Source organism: Exophiala bonariae (genome assembly GCF_035927105.1).
Source record: "Exophiala bonariae strain CCFEE 5792 chromosome Unknown scaffold_5, whole genome shotgun sequence".
Classification (NCBI taxonomy): domain Eukaryota; kingdom Fungi; phylum Ascomycota; class Eurotiomycetes; order Chaetothyriales; family Herpotrichiellaceae; genus Exophiala; species Exophiala bonariae.
This window is the reverse complement of record NW_027042480.1, coordinates 1,049,054-1,069,199: the sequence shown is the minus strand read 5'-3', so window position 1 is coordinate 1,069,199 and position 20,146 is coordinate 1,049,054. Positions and strand designations below refer to the sequence as shown.

Genomic DNA, 20,146 nt, shown 5'->3' with positions numbered 1-20,146 from the left:
TTTTGCTCAAATTCTCCTCGAGCCTCGTAATGTTGTCCTGCATGCTTAAAAGTACGCGCACGGTGCTAACATCGAATCTCCGTAGGACCATAAAATCGTCATCGGAGGCTGCAAATTGAGAATATCCCCTCCATCCGATGTATTTCCAAGGCTTCTGGTTGATTTCGTCAACTGAAGGGTACGAGGAGGATCTGGCCACTCCTGCCATGTGTGCTCTCGTCGAAATCTGAGAGTTGTCGCAATCCGTCGACAGACCAGCAGGGCTGGGGGAGGATATTTCTTGGTTGCTTCGGGGCTCACTTCAATGTTGTGAGGCGCAGTTCGCGTATGCAATACGGACGTTAGCAGCATTAATAATGATACTAGTAGGACAACCCAGGTCTCTTGTACATCGAAGCAAGGTAACCCGGGCGCAGTGGCCTTCTATGCTAGCATGATGCCCAATAGAATAATGTTGAAGGGGATCTTCAGCCTCGCTAAGGCTATATACACTCAGGCTTACTGCTTTACAAGTTCACTACCAACTAGATCTCAGCCTTGAATTTACATTCAGCCACGCTACAAAGCGGACAGACCCCAAGAATAAAGTAGGTTACACTTCTGCTTTTGATCCCACTCCTCGCTCAAACGTAAACCATCGCGGGTCTTGTCACTAGATAAAGATGTACACTTTCTCTCCCTCTTAAGAATGTATTCGACTCGCCCGCTGTGGGCAGGGCTTGTGATAAAGTTCAAAGGCTCTCGACCGATACCGCTACCTCCCCCTCCACCAACGCCGCAATTTCAACCTCAAAATGACCTCCTCGTGTCGACAGAAGATGGCAGGAACGTATCTTACGCCAACAAGTGATATTCAAGACTATCAGCTTTTGTCAAGTCATCATCCTCTCTATGAGCGTCACCTCGGAGGCTCCAACCACTCCGCAAACGGCGCTGTTGTTGCGGCGAAATGGACCGTTTTGACCTGGGACGTGAAACACTCCAGACAATGGCAACGATAACACTCAAAGCGATTGCAAAGGAGACCCTCCGCCACGTTGAGGGTAGAATCCGTTTCCCGGGCATACTGATAATGTGGCTTCCATCCATTGTGACAGGATATGCAGTTGCGTGGTACTATGACCACAATATCTCTAAAGAGGTGGTGCAGATCGAGGAAGGCGACTAAATTGAAACTCACAGTAATGGCTCCCCGCCGTCTGCTCATTCTGCGAAAGCATCACGGGTACGGCGATCATGTGCATCGGTATCCGCTAACCCTGGTAGGCGCCATCGATTACGACCAAAGAGTGTCAGTCGAAGTTGCATGTTGTACCAAAAGGATTTTCTGCCTATCGGAGGGACTTAGCACGCCTGGAGAGCAATCCGCTAATGGTAGTTTGAGGGAGTACCCTGGATGTCAACTAGGAAAGCAGAAACTCATCGGCCGTTGAGTTTTCAGCGCCGGAGTTCCGATCCAATGTGACGGTGCTTGGACAGAGACAAAGTTGCTACTCTCTGTTTATGGTTGCGGCTTTGAGCGGTAAAAGGGGCGCAACACTGGAATAAGGAACCCAGAATTGACACTTCTTGATTCACCTTGTAAGCACCGGGCAAGGGTTGAGGTCAACCGATATGAAGTTCATTTTTGAGGTGTTGTCTCGAAGACAGAAAGTTATGGAATGTCAGCAGTAGGATAGTATACCTGGCACCCAGGGCATGACAGAATTCGTGGGTCACGAACCCTCTTTCCCACCCTGTCGCCCGCTGTGCTCAACGATTACAGGGTAAAGTATTACCTGAAAGATGCAGTTGGGTGATCTATGAATTAGAGAATCGACTCTACTGACAGTCTTGTTTCAACACTTGACGGAGATGGAGATTGGGAAATGGATTAAGGGACACTGCAGCAGAAACACATGAAGGTGTTCAAATTTGACAATATGCTCCAACGTAGGTCGGTCTGGCCCGGTGAAACAGATTATCTGAGCTCGGTGGTGATTGAACCGGATATTCCGAGGCTGCAACGGTGTTTGAACAGTCCTGCCTCGCGACTGTGCACAATGCCTCAATGTCGACATGAAGAGCCAACATGTCATCTCAGCTGCCCTGATTACAGCCTTCTGCCTTGCCAGTGAGACTGTTTTCAGTGTCAACGACGATGTCTTCGCATATCCCCAAGTACGAAGCATCGCAGTCGTTCTTGTTGAATGTTTAAACTGACTGGCTTCCTAGTACGATGTCGAATTCTTAGATTCCTACATTCTACAAGACGACGCAGAGGCTCTCTTAAGAGCTAAGACTGTCGAAGCTGACACACCCAAATCCTCAAGCGATGTCTCCCAGATCACTACCCCAGATAGCCCTCAAGGACCTGGTGACAGGAGTGCAGAAACACCAGGGACCTGGGAGCGCATGATTCTTCATGGCTCGCCATATCTCTGCTTGCTCCCGGAAGTCAAACCAGCGGGTACCAATGGGACTCCAGGCGAACCCTCTGCAATCGATCGTGAGAAGGAACTAGAACAGGCCATTAGTCGAGGCTCAGAACTACTACAGGGAATGTCATCAAACCAATGCCTCTATTATTCTACGTCATGGTGGACATATTCCTTCTGCTACAATTCACAAGTCACACAATTTCATGCGCTACCGCCTGGTACAAATGGAAGAGTATGGCCACCGCAGGAGGATCCGCAGACACCAAGCTACGTTCTAGGAAAATTCAAGCCAGTACAGGCTGGAGACCAGTCGGGTCAGGCAGAGGGTAGCCATGCACTGTCCACCGAGGTTCAAACCAAGGCGGAGACCAATTATCTGGTGCAGCGTCTCGATGGAGGGACGGCTTGTGACCTGACAGGGAATCCTCGCAAGGTCGAGGTGCAGTTCCATTGCAATCCCCAACTCACCGATCGCATCGGATGGATCAAGGAAACTGCCACCTGTGCTTATCTCATGATTATCTATACACCACGCCTTTGCAACGATGTGGCATTTCAACCTCCAAAAGAAAGCCGAGCACATTCAATTTCATGTCAAGAGATCATCACAGAATCTGACGTCGACGCGTGGGAGGAACAATATGAGGCATCGGCGGCTCCACAGATCCTGGAGCAGACCGCACCTCAGAAGATCTTTCTCGGATCAATCGAAGTCGGTGGCATGAAATACGTTGGCAGTGAAGGCAAGAAGTTAGAAAGAGGACGAATTGTGCTCACTCAAGATGAGAGGGCAGAAACGGTCCTGATGCAGAAGGATGGACAGATTTCAGGTCTGTCGAAATCCGAGCTGAAGAAGATGAAGATAGATCCGGATGATGTCGAGTCATTTCGCAAGGAATTGCAGAAGATGGCTGGTACCAAGGATTGGAAAATAGAACGACTGGATGATGTCAATGGCCGTACACAACTTCGAGGAGTTGTTTCTGCGGATAACGATGAAGTAGAGGAAGTGGTGAAGCAGCCCACAGAGGACCATGATGCACTGGCAGACGAAGAAGATGTTGGTGGAAGTCGAGAGGAGTACAAGGGCGAAATCTGAGGCTGATTGTCCATGTTCATGAAGGGAGAATGAAGGCTTCAACCGTACCAACTAGGTAGCTGAGGTAGTAAATGAATACAACTAGAACTAAGACTCGTAGTGCGTCATATACCTAGTTAGGTACGACGATGCCTGACTACCTACTGTAGGTAGATACCTCCCTAAGATAGCAGGTATTGTAAGTGAACGGTTCAGCGCAAAACAAGAGCTTGTCACCTGAAGTGGTGGCATTCTCTCATTATACCGCCAGTGACTCGAAGCTGACAATTGACCTTCAAGGTAGGTATAGGCTAGGTAGGCACCTAGCAATCCGGGTCCTGACGCTCACGCGAAGGCTTTTGATACAACAATAATGGCCACCGTTGTAGCCAGGGCGGGCACGTGTCGGGACTTGGCAATCGAGCCTGAAAGGAAGGCCTAACTTGGGGAGGGAAGGTGCGAAGGTTAGTTAGCCTCGTGCGTCCTGCAACTGCCAGTGCGCCAACTTCCCAAAGACGAGCGGGTGGCTTCCCAGCTTCCCAAGTCCTTAGGCGGCGCCGTCCACCTGCACCTGCACCTGTGACTTGAGACTACCACTGAGCAATCATCCCCAATTATCCGTACGAGTATCTCTCACTTGAACTCAGGTATTCCCATTAACTTCTGCTTGAAACGACTACCGCCACGAACAGCATTGCACTACGCATACCCGACGACTACGTCTACTCTGATAGTCGTTCTTCCTTACTCTTCATCATTTACGATCTCGGCTCAGAAACTCTAGGTCCAACATCACCACCATTGTGACCATCGCCATCGTCCATCTCACACACCTATTACTGCACATTCGCTCTCACCTCTCCTCACTGCCGCACGTTGACCAATCTACTGCAAACACACTCATTACATCAACCATCGCCCGTAAACAACCTGCCCTCGGTCATCCTCCTTGGTCCGCTGCACCCGACGACCCTGAGCCACACCACCCATCTTACTACCGTCTTCGCTTAGACTCCCAAAACGAGACAACACGTCTACTGAATATCATACCTCATCCCACCCACTTCTCTATTCATTCTACTATTCTGGTCTTGATGGCCTGTCTCTTCCAACTCGCCCTAGAGTCATCATATTGAACCTTTCTCTGCGTTCCCCAGGATGGGCTTCGTGGCAATATGCACCGCCGTCTACGACTACAAACCTCAAAGCACCGGCGAGCTTGAAATAGATGAGGGCGAGCTGCTATATATCTTGGAAAAGAGTCAAGATGATGATTGGTGGAAGGCCAAGAAGAAGGCGGCGGGTGATGAAGACGACGAACCTGAAGGCTTGATCCCAAACAATTACGTTCAAGATGCGATACCCACCCATTCCGCCAAAGCCCTCTACGACTATACTCGTCAAACCGACGAGGAAGTCTCCTTCTCCGAAGACTCCCCTCTCGATGTTTATGATACCTCAGATCCTGACTGGACCTTGGTAGGCATAAATGGTGACTTTGGCTTTGCGCCTGCCAACTATATTGAACTCTTGGGGGCTGCCGCTCCCAAGTCTCCCGCTTCATCTTCCCACCGCCACTCCTTACCTCCAGTTGCGACCGCTCAATCTCCCACGAGTCCGTCCTCTCCCACCAGAACTCCTTCTGGGCCAGCTGCCGATTTAGCAAGAGTCCTCGCAGGTGGTCCAGCCTCTCCGGTTGCTGCTCGAGCCATCTCCCACCAGCCACACCAACAACCAACGCCTGACGCTTCAGACGGCGAAGATGAGGCACCACCTCCACAGCTCCCGCGCAGACCAAACTCAGAATCCTTTTCTCCTCCCGCTATTCACACTAGCTCATACGCTGATGAGGCCCCGGGTGTGCTACCATCTCCCCCCTACAACCGAGCAGTGCCCCGACCTGACAACGATGACGCACCTATCCGATCACCTGGCGGTTTCCATCTCTACAATATAAATGAAATGGTCTCAGCCATGGGTCGAAGGCGAAAAATGCCTACAACTTTGGGAATCAACATTGCAACTGGTATCATCATGCTCTCTCCAGAGAAATCACGCGATGGTCCATCCCAAGAATGGACTGCTGATAAAATGACACATTACTCTATTGAGGGCAAACACATCTTCATCGAACTTGTTCGCCCAAGCAAAAGTTTAGACCTCCATGCCGGTGCTAAAGATACCGCTCAGGAGATTGTAAGTGCGCTGGGAGAGATCGCCGGACTGCATCGTGCCGAAGGCATTCGAGAGGTAATCGCAGCAGCCTCAACACCCGGCACGCATAAAAAGGGTCAAGTTCTGTATGATTTCATGGCTCAAGGCGATGATGAGGTCACCGTGGGTGTTGGTGATGAAGTCGTCGTTCTTGATGACACAAAGTCTGAAGAATGGTGGAATGTGAGGCGTCTGAAGAATGGAGCGGAAGGGGTTGTTCCAAGTAGCTACGTGGAAATCACTGGGTTTACCACCATCGAACCACCATCGAGATCTGGTATTAATGCGGGCAAGTCGGCGGTGGACCAGAATCGCCTAGAAGAAGAAAGGCTAGCAAGGGAAGCGGCGAGGGCTGATCGAGCCCGACATGAGGCAGAGTCCGCCCGAGCAGCTCGAGCAGAAGCCAATGCCATTCCACAGCGTGGTAGCAGCTTAGCTGACGAAGGTTCACATCGGAGGGATCGGAAGGAACGAGATGATCGCAAGAAGAGCAGATCCAGACCGGACTCATCAAAGGTGAGAACATGGACTGACCACTCAGGGTCGTTCAAAGTCGAGGCCCAGTTCTTGGCTGTTTCGGATGGAAAGATCCATTTGCACAAGGTCAATGGTGTCAAGATCGCCGTCCCAGTGACAAAGATGTCGCCAGAAGACCTTGCATATGTTGAGAAGGTAACGAACGAATCGATCGAGGAGCACATACCAGTGGCTGATCTGATTAAGATGAAACGTCGAAGTCAATCCTCTGAACAAAGTAAATCAAAAAGCGGCGCCTCCATTGAACCACGCGCATCAGGCCAGCCAAAAGGCCCCGACTATGACTGGTTTGATTTCTTCCTGAAGGCAGGTGTTGGACCACACCAGTGCGAACGATATTCCCAAGCCATGATCCGTGATTCCATGGATGAATCAGTACTTCCCGATATCTCCACCGATACTTTGAGAACACTCGGTTTGAAGGAAGGTGATGCTCTGAAGGTCATGAAGTACCTTGACCAGAAATTCGCCCGAACCAAGGGTGCCAATGGGACAAACGGTGATCCAGGTTTCTCACTCGCGGGGCCAAATGGTGTTTTACAGAACAACACCCGGCGAGGCAGACCAGAAGCCACTCGACAAGTCAGCGATGTGGTTGACCAGGATGCATTCAAGGCGACTAACTCCGAGGAGAAACCACCTCCAGAGGCGAAGGCTACACCGCTCACGCAGGCTCCTCCTCGAGAACCTCAGGGTGGCTTCGAAGATGATGCATGGACTGTGAAGCCGTCAAAGGCCTCAGCAGCGCCTTCGCAACCGGCTCCTGCGGCTACACCGGCACCAAAACCACCTACTGGTGCAGCAGTCGATTTGTCCTTGCTCGATGCGCCTCTTGTACCGACTCCTGCGGTTCAGCAACAGCCAACACCACAGCCTCCAGCCCCTGCTCCAACCCAACCACAGCTACAACCTCAGCCCACGGTCTCACCTGCACCAGTCCAGCAAGCACAGAACATTGGTGCTAATCCACAGTTCTTCTCCCAGTTGAATCAACAGCCTCAACCCACTGGGCTGCAAAATCCACAGATCAACATCGCTCGACAGAGACCACAAGCTCCTCAATCAAACTTCACTGGGGTTGGATTGCTTCCTCCACCTCCGCGACCAACTTCGGCGCCACAAAATCCACATCAAAACCAATTTGGCCTTCAACCCTTGCAACCTCAATTGACTGGCATACCTGCTACATCGGCACTACAAGCTCCTCCAGGTCAAAGCCTCAATGACTTGAATCAACAGCGGTTGCAACAACAATACCAACAGATGAGCCTTCAACCCCAAGCAACAGGATTCGTGACTCAACCACAGGGACTGGGTCCATATGGAATGGTCCCTCAAGTTACTGGTTATCAACCTCAACCACAACTTGGACAATTCCAACAACCTTACATTAACGGTAATGCTGCTGGAAGTCCATTCGCCGACCCTCGACCCTCCTTCCAGGCTCAACCTACCGGTATACCTTTCCAGCAGAGCCCACCACCAGGCGGTATTAATTCTGTGCTGCCCCCAGCACTCATGCCACAGCGAACAGGCTTCACGTCTCCTCTTCAACAAACCCAGACAAACGGATATCAGCAGCCATATTCGATCCAACCGGCCGCAACTGGATTTGCACAACCGTTACAATTGCAGCAGACAGGGTATCAGCAGCCATTACAGCCACAACAAACTGGGTTTGGCCAGATTCAAGGTAATGGATATGGAAACTTCCAGCCGCCGCCAGTCCCTCCAATTCCTCAAATGCCGACACCAGCGCCTCTCCAGCCACAGAAGACCGGTCCAGCACCTGCGGTCAAGTTTGGGGTGACTGAAGGAAAGAAATTAGTTCCTCAGCCAACAGGAAGGCGAGCGAATCTTGCCAATGCCAGTAAGTTTTTCATGCCTCCTGGCCTTCTCGTAATGGAGACTGACCATCACTACCAGGTGCCAACAACCCTTTTGGGTTTTAGGTCATCTCATCGTCTCCCATTGTTTCAGCAAGAGGGGGCTGTTGCTTAAGAGCATGATTTGTGTCATATGAGACAGAAAAGCCATCAGTCTCTCTTGCTTTTGCTTTGCGGATCAGGATGCCAGGATAGCAAGTTGCACGAGGTTGGTGTATTTGTTGCCACAAAACAGCGAAGTTCATCTAATCGATTGGCGGTCCAGCAGATGCCTGCCCCCTTGTTCGCGATTTCCGTCAACCCCATAGCCGAGATCGTTCTGTTGTTTGTGCATGATTGACTTTTCGAGTCGTTTTGATGGTCGAGTTGGTACTGAGCGTCTTTGGGGATATTTCAATTGAGGTGGAACTGAATCAGACATACAGTGGAGGTTGCGAGTAGTGTAAGTAGGTATATATTGTGCCTGATTTAATACCATGAGTATTGTTGATGTACATTTCCACCATGCGATGTGTCATCATCTTTCTGATCTGCTTCACGTAGAAGGCAGTGAGGCCAGGTCTCACGTGACCCATTGTGAGCGACGTCATATTCGAGTTGGGACTGGACATCGCTCAAGTAAAACCCACTTGATTCACTCCCGTCCCTCTCAAGTTCAACCCGATCTCTGGCATATCCTGACACTCACGCTCTAAAATGCGTCACGCACTCTTAGCCGCATCTATATTCTCCTCGCTGTCTCTCGCAGCAGCAATCTACCCATTCGACGCCATCCGCAATAGCGGATCCACACCTTCTCCCCTCATCGCCATAACCAACCAGCCAGACCACGAAGCGCAGGCGCAACAACAAAACCCCATCATGCCAGTCGACCAACCCGACCAACCCTCCTCATCTTCCTCCGGGCCATCAGCCGAAAACCCCAATCCCGACCCTTCCACCAGCTCCAGCACAAGCACACTCTCGATAAGCGACATCCTCCCACAAACGCGCAAGATCAACATCTTCGCCTCGCTGACACGGGACATCGACAGCGTGACGACACGGCTGGACTCGACGAACCCGTCGTCGAACACGACGCTGCTGGCGCCGCTCAACAGCGCGATGCAGTCGCTGCCGCGCAAGCCGTGGGAGGACCGGCCCGGCGACGACAGCAGCGTGCGCGCTGAGAGCAACGAGGACAAGGCCGCGGGGAACCTGGCGAGGTTCGTCCTCGAGCACGTCGTCCCCGTGAGTCCGTGGCTGGAGGGCCGTGAGAATGCCTTGCAGACCCTGGGGGGCCGGAGGTTGTGGTGGGAGTGGGAACGTAGGGATGGCGAGAAAGTGCGGGTTGTGAAGCCGGGGGATTTGATTGTTGATGAGGTCGTGGGTAGGGTGGGCAATGGTGAGGTTTGGGCCGTTAAGGGCGTGGTTAATTATGAGTGAGTTGGCTGCTTGTTGGGGTTTCACGAGAATTGCGACTGGGAATGGGGTAGGAGTACGAGTGGTGGTGTTTTGAGGCGTGATGTGTTTTGGTTATCTGAAGGGAGAGATTGAGATGACGAGTGGTATTTGCTCTGATGGGCTGAGTTGGGTACCTGATGATCATGACGATGAACGAAGAATTATGTATATTTTCCTGCTTTTCTCCTTTCTCTTTTCTGTCCTATTTTGGTTACTCTCTAGTGATACACACACATAGATACTGATGACAACACACTGCTAGATTATATCTGAATCAAACCAATACCGCGTGGTCCTGGAGTCCAACACACGAATAGACTTTTCACTTATTCTTTCGCTCAGGAGTGGGCGTAGTGGAACGCTCCCGCTCGGTAACACGACCTTGGCCTTCCGTGAAATAAAAATCCAACAAACCACTTTCCGAGACCAATTTCCAGAAACACCACAGATAGCAGATACCAAACACGGCGGCACCAAAACACGCGTTGACTACGATCCACAGATCGGGCTTGTCGTCTGGCGGCGAAGCGAATGCCGCCAGTAAGTGCCAGAAAGCCATGATGACGTAGGATTGGAAATGTAGTATCTTAGTGGGTGTTCTCAGGTCATCTGGGGCAAGAGCTCGACCGGTGATGTTTTCGTTGTCCGCATCGTAGTACACGCTTGCACTGGTTGGTGGGAGACCCAGTAAGAAAGACCACAGCAGAGTGACGACAACGTAGGGGACTTGCAGTCCGTCTCGTTTGAGGAGTGGATACATTGTCCACATGCCCACGATATTGGCATATCCGATCCAGGCTCGGTATTCCTTGCTCAAACCTTTCTTGCTGGCCAATAAAAGCGTCATTGGCATCAATGGCAGAAGAACAGATTTCTCGTGGACCTGGAATGAGAATAGGAAGAATCCCCATGCTGAGGTGGCGAGCGCATAAGGAAGCAGTGATACTTTTGGAACTGCACCCACCACAAGCATGGGCCCTGTGATGGACATGAGTGTGATGAATGCTGATAATCGTGGTAGCTCAATAACACCCTGTAGCTGCTTCAGCTTATAAAAGGTGTTTGTAAAGCACCAGAAGTTGGCAACTTTGTCCTCGAAGAGGCCGCGAGCGAATGGAAACATTCGATGAATGACTTGTGAGACCTGGAGGAGGATAATGTCTCGGGGTGCAGTACGATCGAGAGTGATTCCGCGTTCACTCAACATGGGCGGGGTCGAAAGATGCGGCAAAGGCGTCATTTGGTAGTGATCGTACAGTGCTCCCCCAATCAATGGAGCAAATAAGACGATAAAGGCTATCAGTGTGACGAGAGCAATGGAGATCAGTCGACCCACACGAATTCTTGGAGTGAAGCAAGAACCCAGAAGGTATGCGAAGATGATGGGTGAGTAGTATAACGCCATCTGTTTGAACCCAAGAGCTGCAACGAAGTAGATGCACGCCCACAGAGGACGTCCAGCATAGATGCTCGATAAAGATGCGACGACAAACCCAAGCATGACAGTGTTGTACTGAAAATGACCATGATCGATGAGTAGAACCGCGGGTTGCATCAAGATGGCAACTAAAGCAATCACTGAGCTGGTCAGGCCTGTGCCTTCCGATCGGCTGTAATGTCGTGAAAAGATGATTACGGCAGGGATATAGGTCAAATATTCCGACACCATAACGGTGGCTCTCATGAAGATTTTGAGATTTGGATCCTCCAAGCCTCGCGAGGCATCAAGAGCAAACCATGATTGGCTGAAGAGAGCTCCCCTTTGACAATGTCAACACTGGGAAGAAATCTGGGAAGCTGGGACCGAGGGACTTACACTTTGCCACAGATCCAACTGTGGTACGCCGTTAATGGGGGATAGTCCAACCCCCAATACTGTAGATCGTAAAAATACCATTGTGAGACTGGTAAACTGGTCGTGATCTCCATCCAGTGCCGTTGGGCTTCGAAATCACCGTGTAAAGGAGGCTTTCCCAATCCAGAATGACCCCAGAGACCAATGCTCCATCTGAAAAGTCCAACAATCATCAATATCAATGGCAGTAAGATCCATTGCGAAGTTGTCCCTCGAGAAGGCCACAGAAATGAGACCAGTGGAAATTCCGGTGTGACGGCATTGGCGTGAGGGTCTAGCTTGACAATGTCGGTGATGGTGGCACTTCTGACCAAGGTAGGACCTGGCTTCCGCTTCTTGCGAGGGCGATGTGAAGAAGGACTGGACATTGTGAAAGAACCTGTTTGTTTCTTCACAAGATTTCAATGGATTGAACTGGTTAAGGACAGATGAACAAATCCGTACCAAGCCCAACGTCAGGTTCTGTGGAGACTCCCACTACCTTCACCTACTGCTGTTCACACAGCTCTTGTGTAGTTCACACGTGATCATGGGGAGGACTGACTCCGAGCTTCCGACATCCACTCTTGTGCTCTTGCCTGCAGCGACCCTGCATTGAGCGTGCCTTCTCCAAAAGTTCCAGCCACCGACTTCGATAAGCCAAAAATCACGCTAAGATAAGGCTAGCGCCTCGAAATTTTCTACAATGGCTTCCACCGCTTCAAAAGCCGTTGCCTTCGCATCCTTTCTCTTCTTATTTCTTTTCTACATCAATTTTTTCTCTTTACACCAGTATTCACATTCGTGGGCATTTCTATTCGAGGGCATCACTAGATCGTCTATCGAGGGCTCTGTGGGTCTGTACCGTACCGAGGGCAATTTGAACATCTCAAGTCGCAGGTCTTGCTTGTCTGAATCCTGCCGATTCCGTCCCAGTCCAATTGAAAGCTTTGAGGGCATATTGCTGGCTTAGCAGATATCATAGATTTCTGCTCGTCATTTGCTTCTGCATTTGAATTCCTGAGGTCGAGGGCTCTATAAATTCACTCTGTGGGTTGAGGGGTTTGCCGTACTTCGAGTACTTTCAAAGAGGTTTCTGAGGGACCACTTCACTATCATCTGAGGGTTGCTATGTAAGTTTACCATCCCAACACCCTAGCATCCTTCGCTTTTCCCATCCTACCTCAATTTCCCGTCTTTACGATTACATCTATTAATCAACATGGCTCCCCTCAGTAAGAGCCGTTTAGTCCGTGTTGTGTTCGTCATGTCCAAGACAAAGTCCAAGTCTGCCCCCAAGCAGGCTACATCTGCAAAGGCCGATGTCCTAAACAAGGTCAAGGGTGCTTCCATCACCAAACCTGCTCAAACTGACAAGTCCAAGAGTAAGGAGATCGCCAAGAAGGTTGCTGCCAAAGAGACCACAAAAGATAAAAAGAACAAGAAGGTCCCTGTCAAGGAGCCCACACCCGAGTCAAGTTCTGAGGAGGAGGAAGATTCCGACTCATCCGACTCTGAAGAATCTGACAGTGAGGAGGAAACTGCCGCCACCAATGGCAAGGCCGTGACGGTCAAGGTTGCCAAAGCAGCCGACTCAGAATCAGAGTCGAGTGACGAATCTGCCTCAGATTCCGATTCTGAGGAAGAAGTTGCTGCGAAGCCCACCAAGACCTCCAAAGTCGCTCCCGCTCCCGCTGCCGACTCTGACGCCGACTCTGATTCTGATTCTGCTTCTGATGCCGAGAGCTCCGACGACTCCGAGAGCGATTCGGAGAAAGAAACCGCTGCTCCCAAGGCCAACGGCGCCAAAGCTGCCACTTCCGATGACGCGAGTGACGAGAGTGACGACAGTGCTAGCAGCGATGACTCGTCAGACAGTGACGAGGAAGAAGATGAAGAGGTCGAGACCAAGGTCAAGTCCACCAAGCGCAAGGCTGAAGAAGAGGAGGTGCCTGCTGCGAAGAAAAGCAAGGTTGACGACTCGGCCGCAGGTGGTGTCCCCAACCTCTTTGTTGGCAACCTATCATGGAATGTGGATGAGGACTGGCTTCGTCAGGAATTCGAGGAATTTGGTGAACTCAGTGGAGTTCGACTGATGACTGATCGTGACTCGGGTCGTTCCAAGGGGTAAGTGATATATATACACTGAGAATTAGATCTTGTCGGACTAACATATCTACAGTTTTGGATATGTCGAATTCGTCAACCCTGCTGATGCCGCCAAGGCACATGCTGCTAAGCAAGGAGCCGAACTCGATGGCCGCGCCATGAATGTTGACTTCGCGAACCCCAAGCAAAGCAATGGAGAAAGACAAGACAATCGCCGCAAGAGTTATGGTGACCAACTCGGCGAGCCAACCGACACTTTATTCCTCGGCAACCTCTCGTTCGAGTGCACCAGCGATGATGTCACCAATGCCTTCAGTCCTCATGGTACCATCATGAGCGTTCGCCTACCCACCGACCGTGACACCGGAGCACCCAAGGGCTTTGGCTACGTGACCTTTTCTTCCGTTGAAGAAGCCAGTGCCGCATTGGAATCGATGCAGGGAGGTTACATCGCACGCCGAGCTGTTCGTCTTGATTATAGCCAACCTCGTCAAAACAACGGCGACTCCCCAGCTCGTGGAGGCTTCGGTGGACGAGGTGGTGGTGGCCGTGGCTTCGGCGGTGGTCGAGGCCGTGGAGGTGGCCGTGGAGGCTTTGGAGATCGTGGCGGCCGTGGTGGCGGTCGTGGTGGTGGCAGAGGCGGCCGTGGCGGCAGCACCAACCGTGGTGGCTTTGGTGACTTCTCTGGCCGAAAGACGACCTTTTAAGTTACGCCAGTATCATGTTGTGATGAACTGCTAGATGTCACGTATCCCCAGTGAACACGATGGGGTGGATTTCTCGGTCTTTGCATATCTCCTTTCCTGTTGTATTCAGTCAAGGGTTGGGTGCAAGGTCTATGGTGTCAAAAGTTGAATGGGCTTTCCTGTTCCTCATGTATTTCTTCTATTCAAAATGAATACAAATGGAATGGTCTCTGATTGAAATCTTGCTTCTGCTCATGCTTCTACCGCTGATTGTTCTTTATTCCATCCTCTCCACATATTGTTTCATAATCATTGTTCCATCTTTGAATCTTGATTGGCAACGGGCCGTGACTAGAATAGCCAAGTCAGAATCCCATGCATCATGGCCGAGATCGGCAGCGGCTAAAATGTGGAATCTGGACACCGCCTCCGCAGCCTCCACGCCAGGCTCAACACTTGAGCCTTTTAGGCCTCACTTTCCATCTCAATTGGGCACCACCTCCACGTACTCGTCAAACCAAACACCCGCGTGACCCACCGTTCAAGTATGACTGAATCACCTGAAAGAACCATCTGGCCTTGATTCCACGCTTAAGCATCACCTGCTGGCCTTTGATGGAGCATGATGCTCTGGGCAAAGAAACCTGCTCTCCACTCCATCTTGACCTTGTTTCCTCCTTGCATGAAATAACCCCTTCCCTAAGTACTGACATAGGTATTGAACCATATATTCCAACGTGGTCAAGAGAGGTACGATCAGTCCCGTTTCTTTGTCCTCAGGTGACTCTTGGACGTGAAATAGAAACGTCAAGAGATCTCACGGGCCCAAGCTGGTACCGCACGTGCAGATCGTTGAACTCGCGTAATCTCCAGTACCCAATCCCACCATCCGTCACCATCCCGATACATCTCACACTTGGGCGACACCCCCACCATCCTTCAACCATCACGTCGTCAGCGGTGAGACGCTCCCCATCATCCATCTTTCAGGCATCACATTCAGTTGTTACAACTCCTTCTCAACCCATTGCATCGCACTCGCGTGCCACTTTTGGTCATCTCATACACTCTGAAATTGATCTAGGAAATCGTCAAACCCCACCATCCCCAGGGCCTGGATCAGCCACTTGCGCCTAGTATACACATATAGTTTACACCGCGGCCAAGTCTAACTCCAACCTGATCAATCCCTGGCTCATTTCTCAAAGAGCCGTATCGATCCCTCAATATGAGACCTTCACAGATCGAGTCGTCTGGCTCACAGAGAACTGAGCGCGACAGATCCAACTCATCTCCATCTACATCCACTGTCGCAAGTACTCGAGGCATTCGGTCTGAAGGTAACACAAGTCCCCTCCCCATTATCAAACAAGACCCAGTTTCGCTCATTACTTTGACAGATTCTTGGATCGAGATACCCTCGCGTCCTTCCTCTTCATCCTTATCTTCCACCACCAACGACATCGTTACCACCGGACTTAGTATCCGGCCTCAGGAAGAACGCCTTTCACGCCATCTCCGAGCGTCAGGATTGAATAATGATGAACGTCAACCACGGGCCACGAGTACCACTGGCAGTAGCCAAGATGAGTACGAGGAGAGCGAGAGCGAGAGTGAAAGAGTCATGAGTAGCTCCAATGAAGACATCTACCAAGATGGTGCCGGTGGTGATGACGATGATACATCAACAGCACTAGGGGTTGGAAGCATGAACAGAGTCTTTACCCCACAGCCCAACGCATTCTCACATCCTCCGTCGTCTCAACCTCGACCCATTCCCGACTCCTACTTCCCTGCGGTCCCATCTACTACTGGCGCGGACCGAACCATCACCCAGCGCAGCTATCAGAACCAGACTCGTACTCGAAACAACCATCCCGCCATGTCATCCTACCAACCCGACCACGACGCTGCGCTGCGTGCCTCACTAACCACCCTCCTCTCCTGTGCCGCAGCGGTTCGACCCAAAGGGCAGCCCTCGACATCAAGAACCGCACCCACACGAGCATCCACCCAACCGACCACCCTCCGCCTCGTCGCCGAATCCGAACTGGGATCCACATCCGCACAATCCAACAACAGACGACCATCCTCATCGCCCCAGAAGCAACAGAAACGCAAGTCCCGCGAGTCCAGCAAGGAGCGCCAAGTCAAGAAAGCGCGTGCCGCCAAAGCCGCCGCCCTGATGGGCGAAGACCTCATCAGCCCGACGCTGGCGTCGTGGATGATCTCGGCCGGCGTCGTGCTCGTCTTCTCCGCCATCAGCTTCAGTGCCGGGTATGCTTGGGGCCGCGAGGTCGGGAGGATCGAGGGTGAGTTCGGTCTTGGTGGTGCTGCTGGCGCGAATGCCGGCTGTGGTCAGGAGGCGATCCGCGGTAGTGGGACGGGCCTTCGCCGCTTGAGATGGAGTTCGGGCACGAGCAGTGTGCGTGCATGAATGATCATGGTGACCATCTCATGATATACAATACGCACGATTTGGGCTTCTTGGGGTGTCACGTGTGCTTCCTGGATGCCAGATAGGAGAGACACTGGATCCAGCTGTTGCATTGCTCGGCAAAGAAGCACACTACAGTGACGGCTGGGTCTATGGCTTGAGTGACGATAATCGGACCAAACAAATCACGACGCCGTCATGATCTGATTGACCTGCCAGCACACAGTTACACAAGGGAGAGACACGAGGGAAGGAGAGCATTATTTCCATTTGGCACCGTTGAACTATACCATATCGCAGTGGCTGGGTTACGAGACATGGGACACGGAATACACGAAACACGAGCATGACGCATGACGCATGAGGATCAATACGAAATGTCTAGGTGGGGTTTTCATCAATCATGGGAAATGGAGTCGGCGCTTTTGGGGAAGGCATCAATCAACTGGGTATTTTCTACAGAGAGATCTAACATTTCAGGGACGTGGAGAGAGGAAAGGCTGCATAGAGAGCGCGGGAGGGCATGGATACTTCGGAGGGATACATAGAATATCGGGTGACGGTTCTCCGCTTCTAGTATAAGTACCACTACGTACGGCTCGGCTCTCAAATATAAAGTCTCAGTTTTATGGTTCTTGAAATGGAAATGGAGATGGATCTGCCCCGGCCCCGGCCATCAATTGGCCCTCGTCCTGCCAAATCGAAATTCGGTTTAATATACATGTCTTATTGCTCAATTGTAGTACAGAACGTACTGGTATACACGGCGGGGTTTCCCTGGTGGGTGCATGCGAGCCAGTTGTTGAAGAGACAGCCTTGTAGATTCTGGTCTCATGGATCAGATATCCATGAGGAGGGTTGGGTGACTTTAGACACGAAGGACCGCCATCAATCGCAGCCTTTAGCTTGAATGGTATTTTTGTACATCGTCCAGTATAATGCACACTCGATCGAACAACTCCAAAGTATCTTCATTCACGGCGAGCCCTGGTATATTGCTGATTCCTGTGGCAACCTCTTCGGTCTCTGTATTCCGCTCTGGTTCTCCTCTTAGTCTTACATACTCTTCAAGAAATTCGTCTCGCGGATATTTTTCCGGTTTGCTACACGTGCACTCTTGGTGACCTCTTGCCGTCGCTGCAGACTGGTGATGGCATCGTCACCTGGGCCCGTCAGATCCTTACTCTGTTCGTGCACAGGAATTTTCACGGGAATATTCTTGCGCAGGCGTTCCTGCTGTGTGTCGTATCGGGCGCGTTGTTTCTTGGTCATTGCTAGAAAAAGTGGCGCATTAGCTTATGGTGTTTGATAGAGAAATCCCACATCTCCAGAAACTCACCATTTAGATCGACCGCCGCCTCGCCGGCTTTGGCGGTGTCGTCCAACAGCGTCCACAGCCAGTCCGGGTATTCATGGTCCTCCATGGCCTTGATGACGGGCTGGGCCTTGGTATAGCCCAATCCTTTCAACTCCTGGCCGGCAACCACCGAGCTCTTCAGTTTTCGCGGCTTGCGGGCTTCCGCCGCCGTGGGTAAGGTCTTTGACGGTGTACCAGGGGTGGAGAGTGGTTGAGATTTGACTGTGTTGGAGGACGCCGCCCCTATCGTCGAGGGTGAGGGTTCGGTGGGTGCGGCATTGGATGTTGCTGGAACAGTGGATGCGTAACGCCGTCGGATACTGGGCGAGGATATGGAGCTGGAAGTTGGTTTGGGAATCTGGTTGCGCAGAGTGCCGATTTGCGAGTGAAATATTCGTCGACAGCTGGAGCAGATCATGGTGAATTGCAGCCGGCAGAAATCGAGATGAATCTGCTTCGCAAGAGATATCAATAGTTCCCAGCCGGTAGTATCGGAACGTTAGCGACCCAACAGTATCCGGTTCGAACTTTGAGGCGAGCTACGAACGATTGTCGAAACAGACGTCGATCTAGGTCACTTCAGAATCTCGGACTGGATGTTGCTGCAGTTTCCCCAAATGTTTGCTTTCTGGTCTTGGCATGTTTGCATTCGTTGGACTCCTTTCTAAAGGTACTACAAGCTAGCCACTGTTTTAGAGAGCTGTTGCATTACTTCCACTTCCAATTGACAAAAGACACTATATGATTTCGAGAACTATGAGAAGCGTCTGGTCTACTGTCATTAATAATATATCGCGATGAGCTGCCCCAGTGGAGTATCTATGTCTATTGCGAGCTCTATCTTACAACCTCAAAATCTAGGTCTTCTTTTGGCAGCCTCATCCTGAAATTGCCCAATATGCACCAAACATCACTGCTGTTGACACACAAGCGAGGACTGCCGATGTTATCTTGTCAGGGTTGAACGGATTGGCAGCCACAACTAGTCCCTTCAAACCTGTATTGGAGTTCTTTGCCTTTTGAGCATCCGCCAGTTTGACCACGTAATGTCTCGCGAATAGATCATTCTGGATCCACCAGTATTTGTTCAGCGCCTTTAGAATATCCAGCTTGGTCTGTACGTCGAGTGCTTCCACGCCCATGACCACATCAGTGACGGCATTTTCCACCCATCCCAGCAAAAGATTAATGTCGCGGTATTCAACGAACAACGCCGGCCTGTCCTTGCGATGTTTCAGTCCGGAGTCCATGGATCCCGTGTGCACCTTTCCCACCATGTCGATATACGACCAGAACTTGCTCTGCGCCGTCCAATCGTGGTTCGATACCAGTCTAACGAGATACGCCTTCAAGAAATCCTTGCGGAACTTGATGTTGGCGTGGTCGCGGTGGAGGTCTTGGACTTTCGTTGATTCTGTCTTCTCAGAAGACTGTGATTGCGCTGGTGCGAATACCGCTGCTGTGATGTCGTATCTCAGAAGGTGGTCGTAGACTGCGTCGACGATGTCGTTGACGATGGGTGCGAGAACGGGTTTGCAGGCTTCGATCAGTGGCCCGTCTTTGGCAGGGTCCCAGAGCAGGAAGTCGAGTAGATACTCCATCCGCGAGGGGAGGTCTGTCTCGATGAGGTTGCTGTCAACGTGCTGCATCTTGGCTTCTCTAGTATGCTGTGTAGCCCAAAGCTGGGTCTATTCTCTTATGCACTGGTGGTTTTCTCGTATTTGCGATACAGTATAGCAGTGTCTACTTGAGATTGAGGGCTCCTTGTGTATATATATGCATACGACAGCCAGCCCCTCATATATGTGTGTAGAAGAAGACATGGTACAGGGGCTATCAATACTCACAAGGTACTCGAGACACATTGTGACTCCCTTCATTAATTGATACCTACCTCTACGAAGGATGTAAACAATGAGCCCACCAGCCTCTTTGACATTTCCGCGGTCTCTCTTCCCGGACTCATTTTGTGGCAATCTCCCACAGGAACAAGTGGCCAGTGGCCATGATGTTATCGTCTCAGGAACCACAACAGCAGTGTGGAAGATGGTCTACCACCTAAGATCGACGCGAACTCGAATCCGGTAGTTGCCCCTGTGGTTCGCGGATCAAGGGTAGATCCATGTCGTATCGTTCCTGATGGGT

At 51.2% G+C, this 20,146-nt stretch overlaps 8 protein-coding genes across 8 annotated transcripts; 5 read left to right on the top strand and 3 right to left on the bottom strand.

The window, feature by feature from the left end:
* Positions 1–2,058: 2,058 nt before the first annotated feature.
* LTR84_011150 (uncharacterized protein) lies at positions 2,059–3,519 on the top strand (the record flags this gene model as incomplete). Its single annotated transcript, XM_064854683.1, has 2 exons — positions 2,059–2,160; positions 2,215–3,519. 2 exons carry the CDS (start codon positions 2,059–2,061, stop codon positions 3,517–3,519), a joined length of 1,407 nt encoding a protein of 468 aa, XP_064709409.1.
* Positions 3,520–4,656: 1,137 nt separating this feature from the next.
* On the top strand, positions 4,657–8,201 carry LTR84_011149 (uncharacterized protein; the record flags this gene model as incomplete). The annotated part of the gene is made up of 2 exons (XM_064854682.1): positions 4,657–8,119; positions 8,176–8,201. The coding sequence occupies 2 exons, from the start codon at positions 4,657–4,659 to the stop codon at positions 8,199–8,201; spliced, it is 3,489 nt and encodes a 1,162-aa protein (XP_064709408.1).
* A 630-nt stretch (positions 8,202–8,831) lies between these two features.
* Positions 8,832–9,560, top strand: LTR84_011148 (uncharacterized protein; the record flags this gene model as incomplete). The annotated part of the gene is made up of 1 exon (XM_064854681.1): positions 8,832–9,560. The coding sequence occupies one exon, from the start codon at positions 8,832–8,834 to the stop codon at positions 9,558–9,560; it is 729 nt and encodes a 242-aa protein (XP_064709407.1).
* Positions 9,561–9,900: 340 nt separating this feature from the next.
* Positions 9,901–11,801, bottom strand: LTR84_011147 (uncharacterized protein; the record flags this gene model as incomplete). The annotated part of the gene is made up of 2 exons (XM_064854680.1): positions 9,901–11,338; positions 11,395–11,801. 2 exons carry the CDS (start codon positions 11,799–11,801, stop codon positions 9,901–9,903), a joined length of 1,845 nt encoding a protein of 614 aa, XP_064709406.1.
* An 833-nt stretch (positions 11,802–12,634) lies between these two features.
* On the top strand, positions 12,635–14,228 carry LTR84_011146 (uncharacterized protein; the record flags this gene model as incomplete). The annotated part of the gene is made up of 2 exons (XM_064854679.1): positions 12,635–13,539; positions 13,595–14,228. The coding sequence occupies 2 exons, from the start codon at positions 12,635–12,637 to the stop codon at positions 14,226–14,228; spliced, it is 1,539 nt and encodes a 512-aa protein (XP_064709405.1).
* Positions 14,229–15,435: 1,207 nt separating this feature from the next.
* LTR84_011145 (uncharacterized protein) lies at positions 15,436–16,644 on the top strand (the record flags this gene model as incomplete). Its single annotated transcript, XM_064854678.1, has 1 exon — positions 15,436–16,644. The coding sequence occupies one exon, from the start codon at positions 15,436–15,438 to the stop codon at positions 16,642–16,644; it is 1,209 nt and encodes a 402-aa protein (XP_064709404.1).
* A 1,056-nt stretch (positions 16,645–17,700) lies between these two features.
* On the bottom strand, positions 17,701–18,419 carry LTR84_011144 (uncharacterized protein; the record flags this gene model as incomplete). Its single annotated transcript, XM_064854677.1, has 2 exons — positions 17,701–17,918; positions 17,984–18,419. 2 exons carry the CDS (start codon positions 18,417–18,419, stop codon positions 17,701–17,703), a joined length of 654 nt encoding a protein of 217 aa, XP_064709403.1.
* A 460-nt stretch (positions 18,420–18,879) lies between these two features.
* On the bottom strand, positions 18,880–19,650 carry LTR84_011143 (uncharacterized protein; the record flags this gene model as incomplete). Its single annotated transcript, XM_064854676.1, has 1 exon — positions 18,880–19,650. The coding sequence occupies one exon, from the start codon at positions 19,648–19,650 to the stop codon at positions 18,880–18,882; it is 771 nt and encodes a 256-aa protein (XP_064709402.1).
* Between the last annotated feature and the right edge of the window lie 496 nt (positions 19,651–20,146).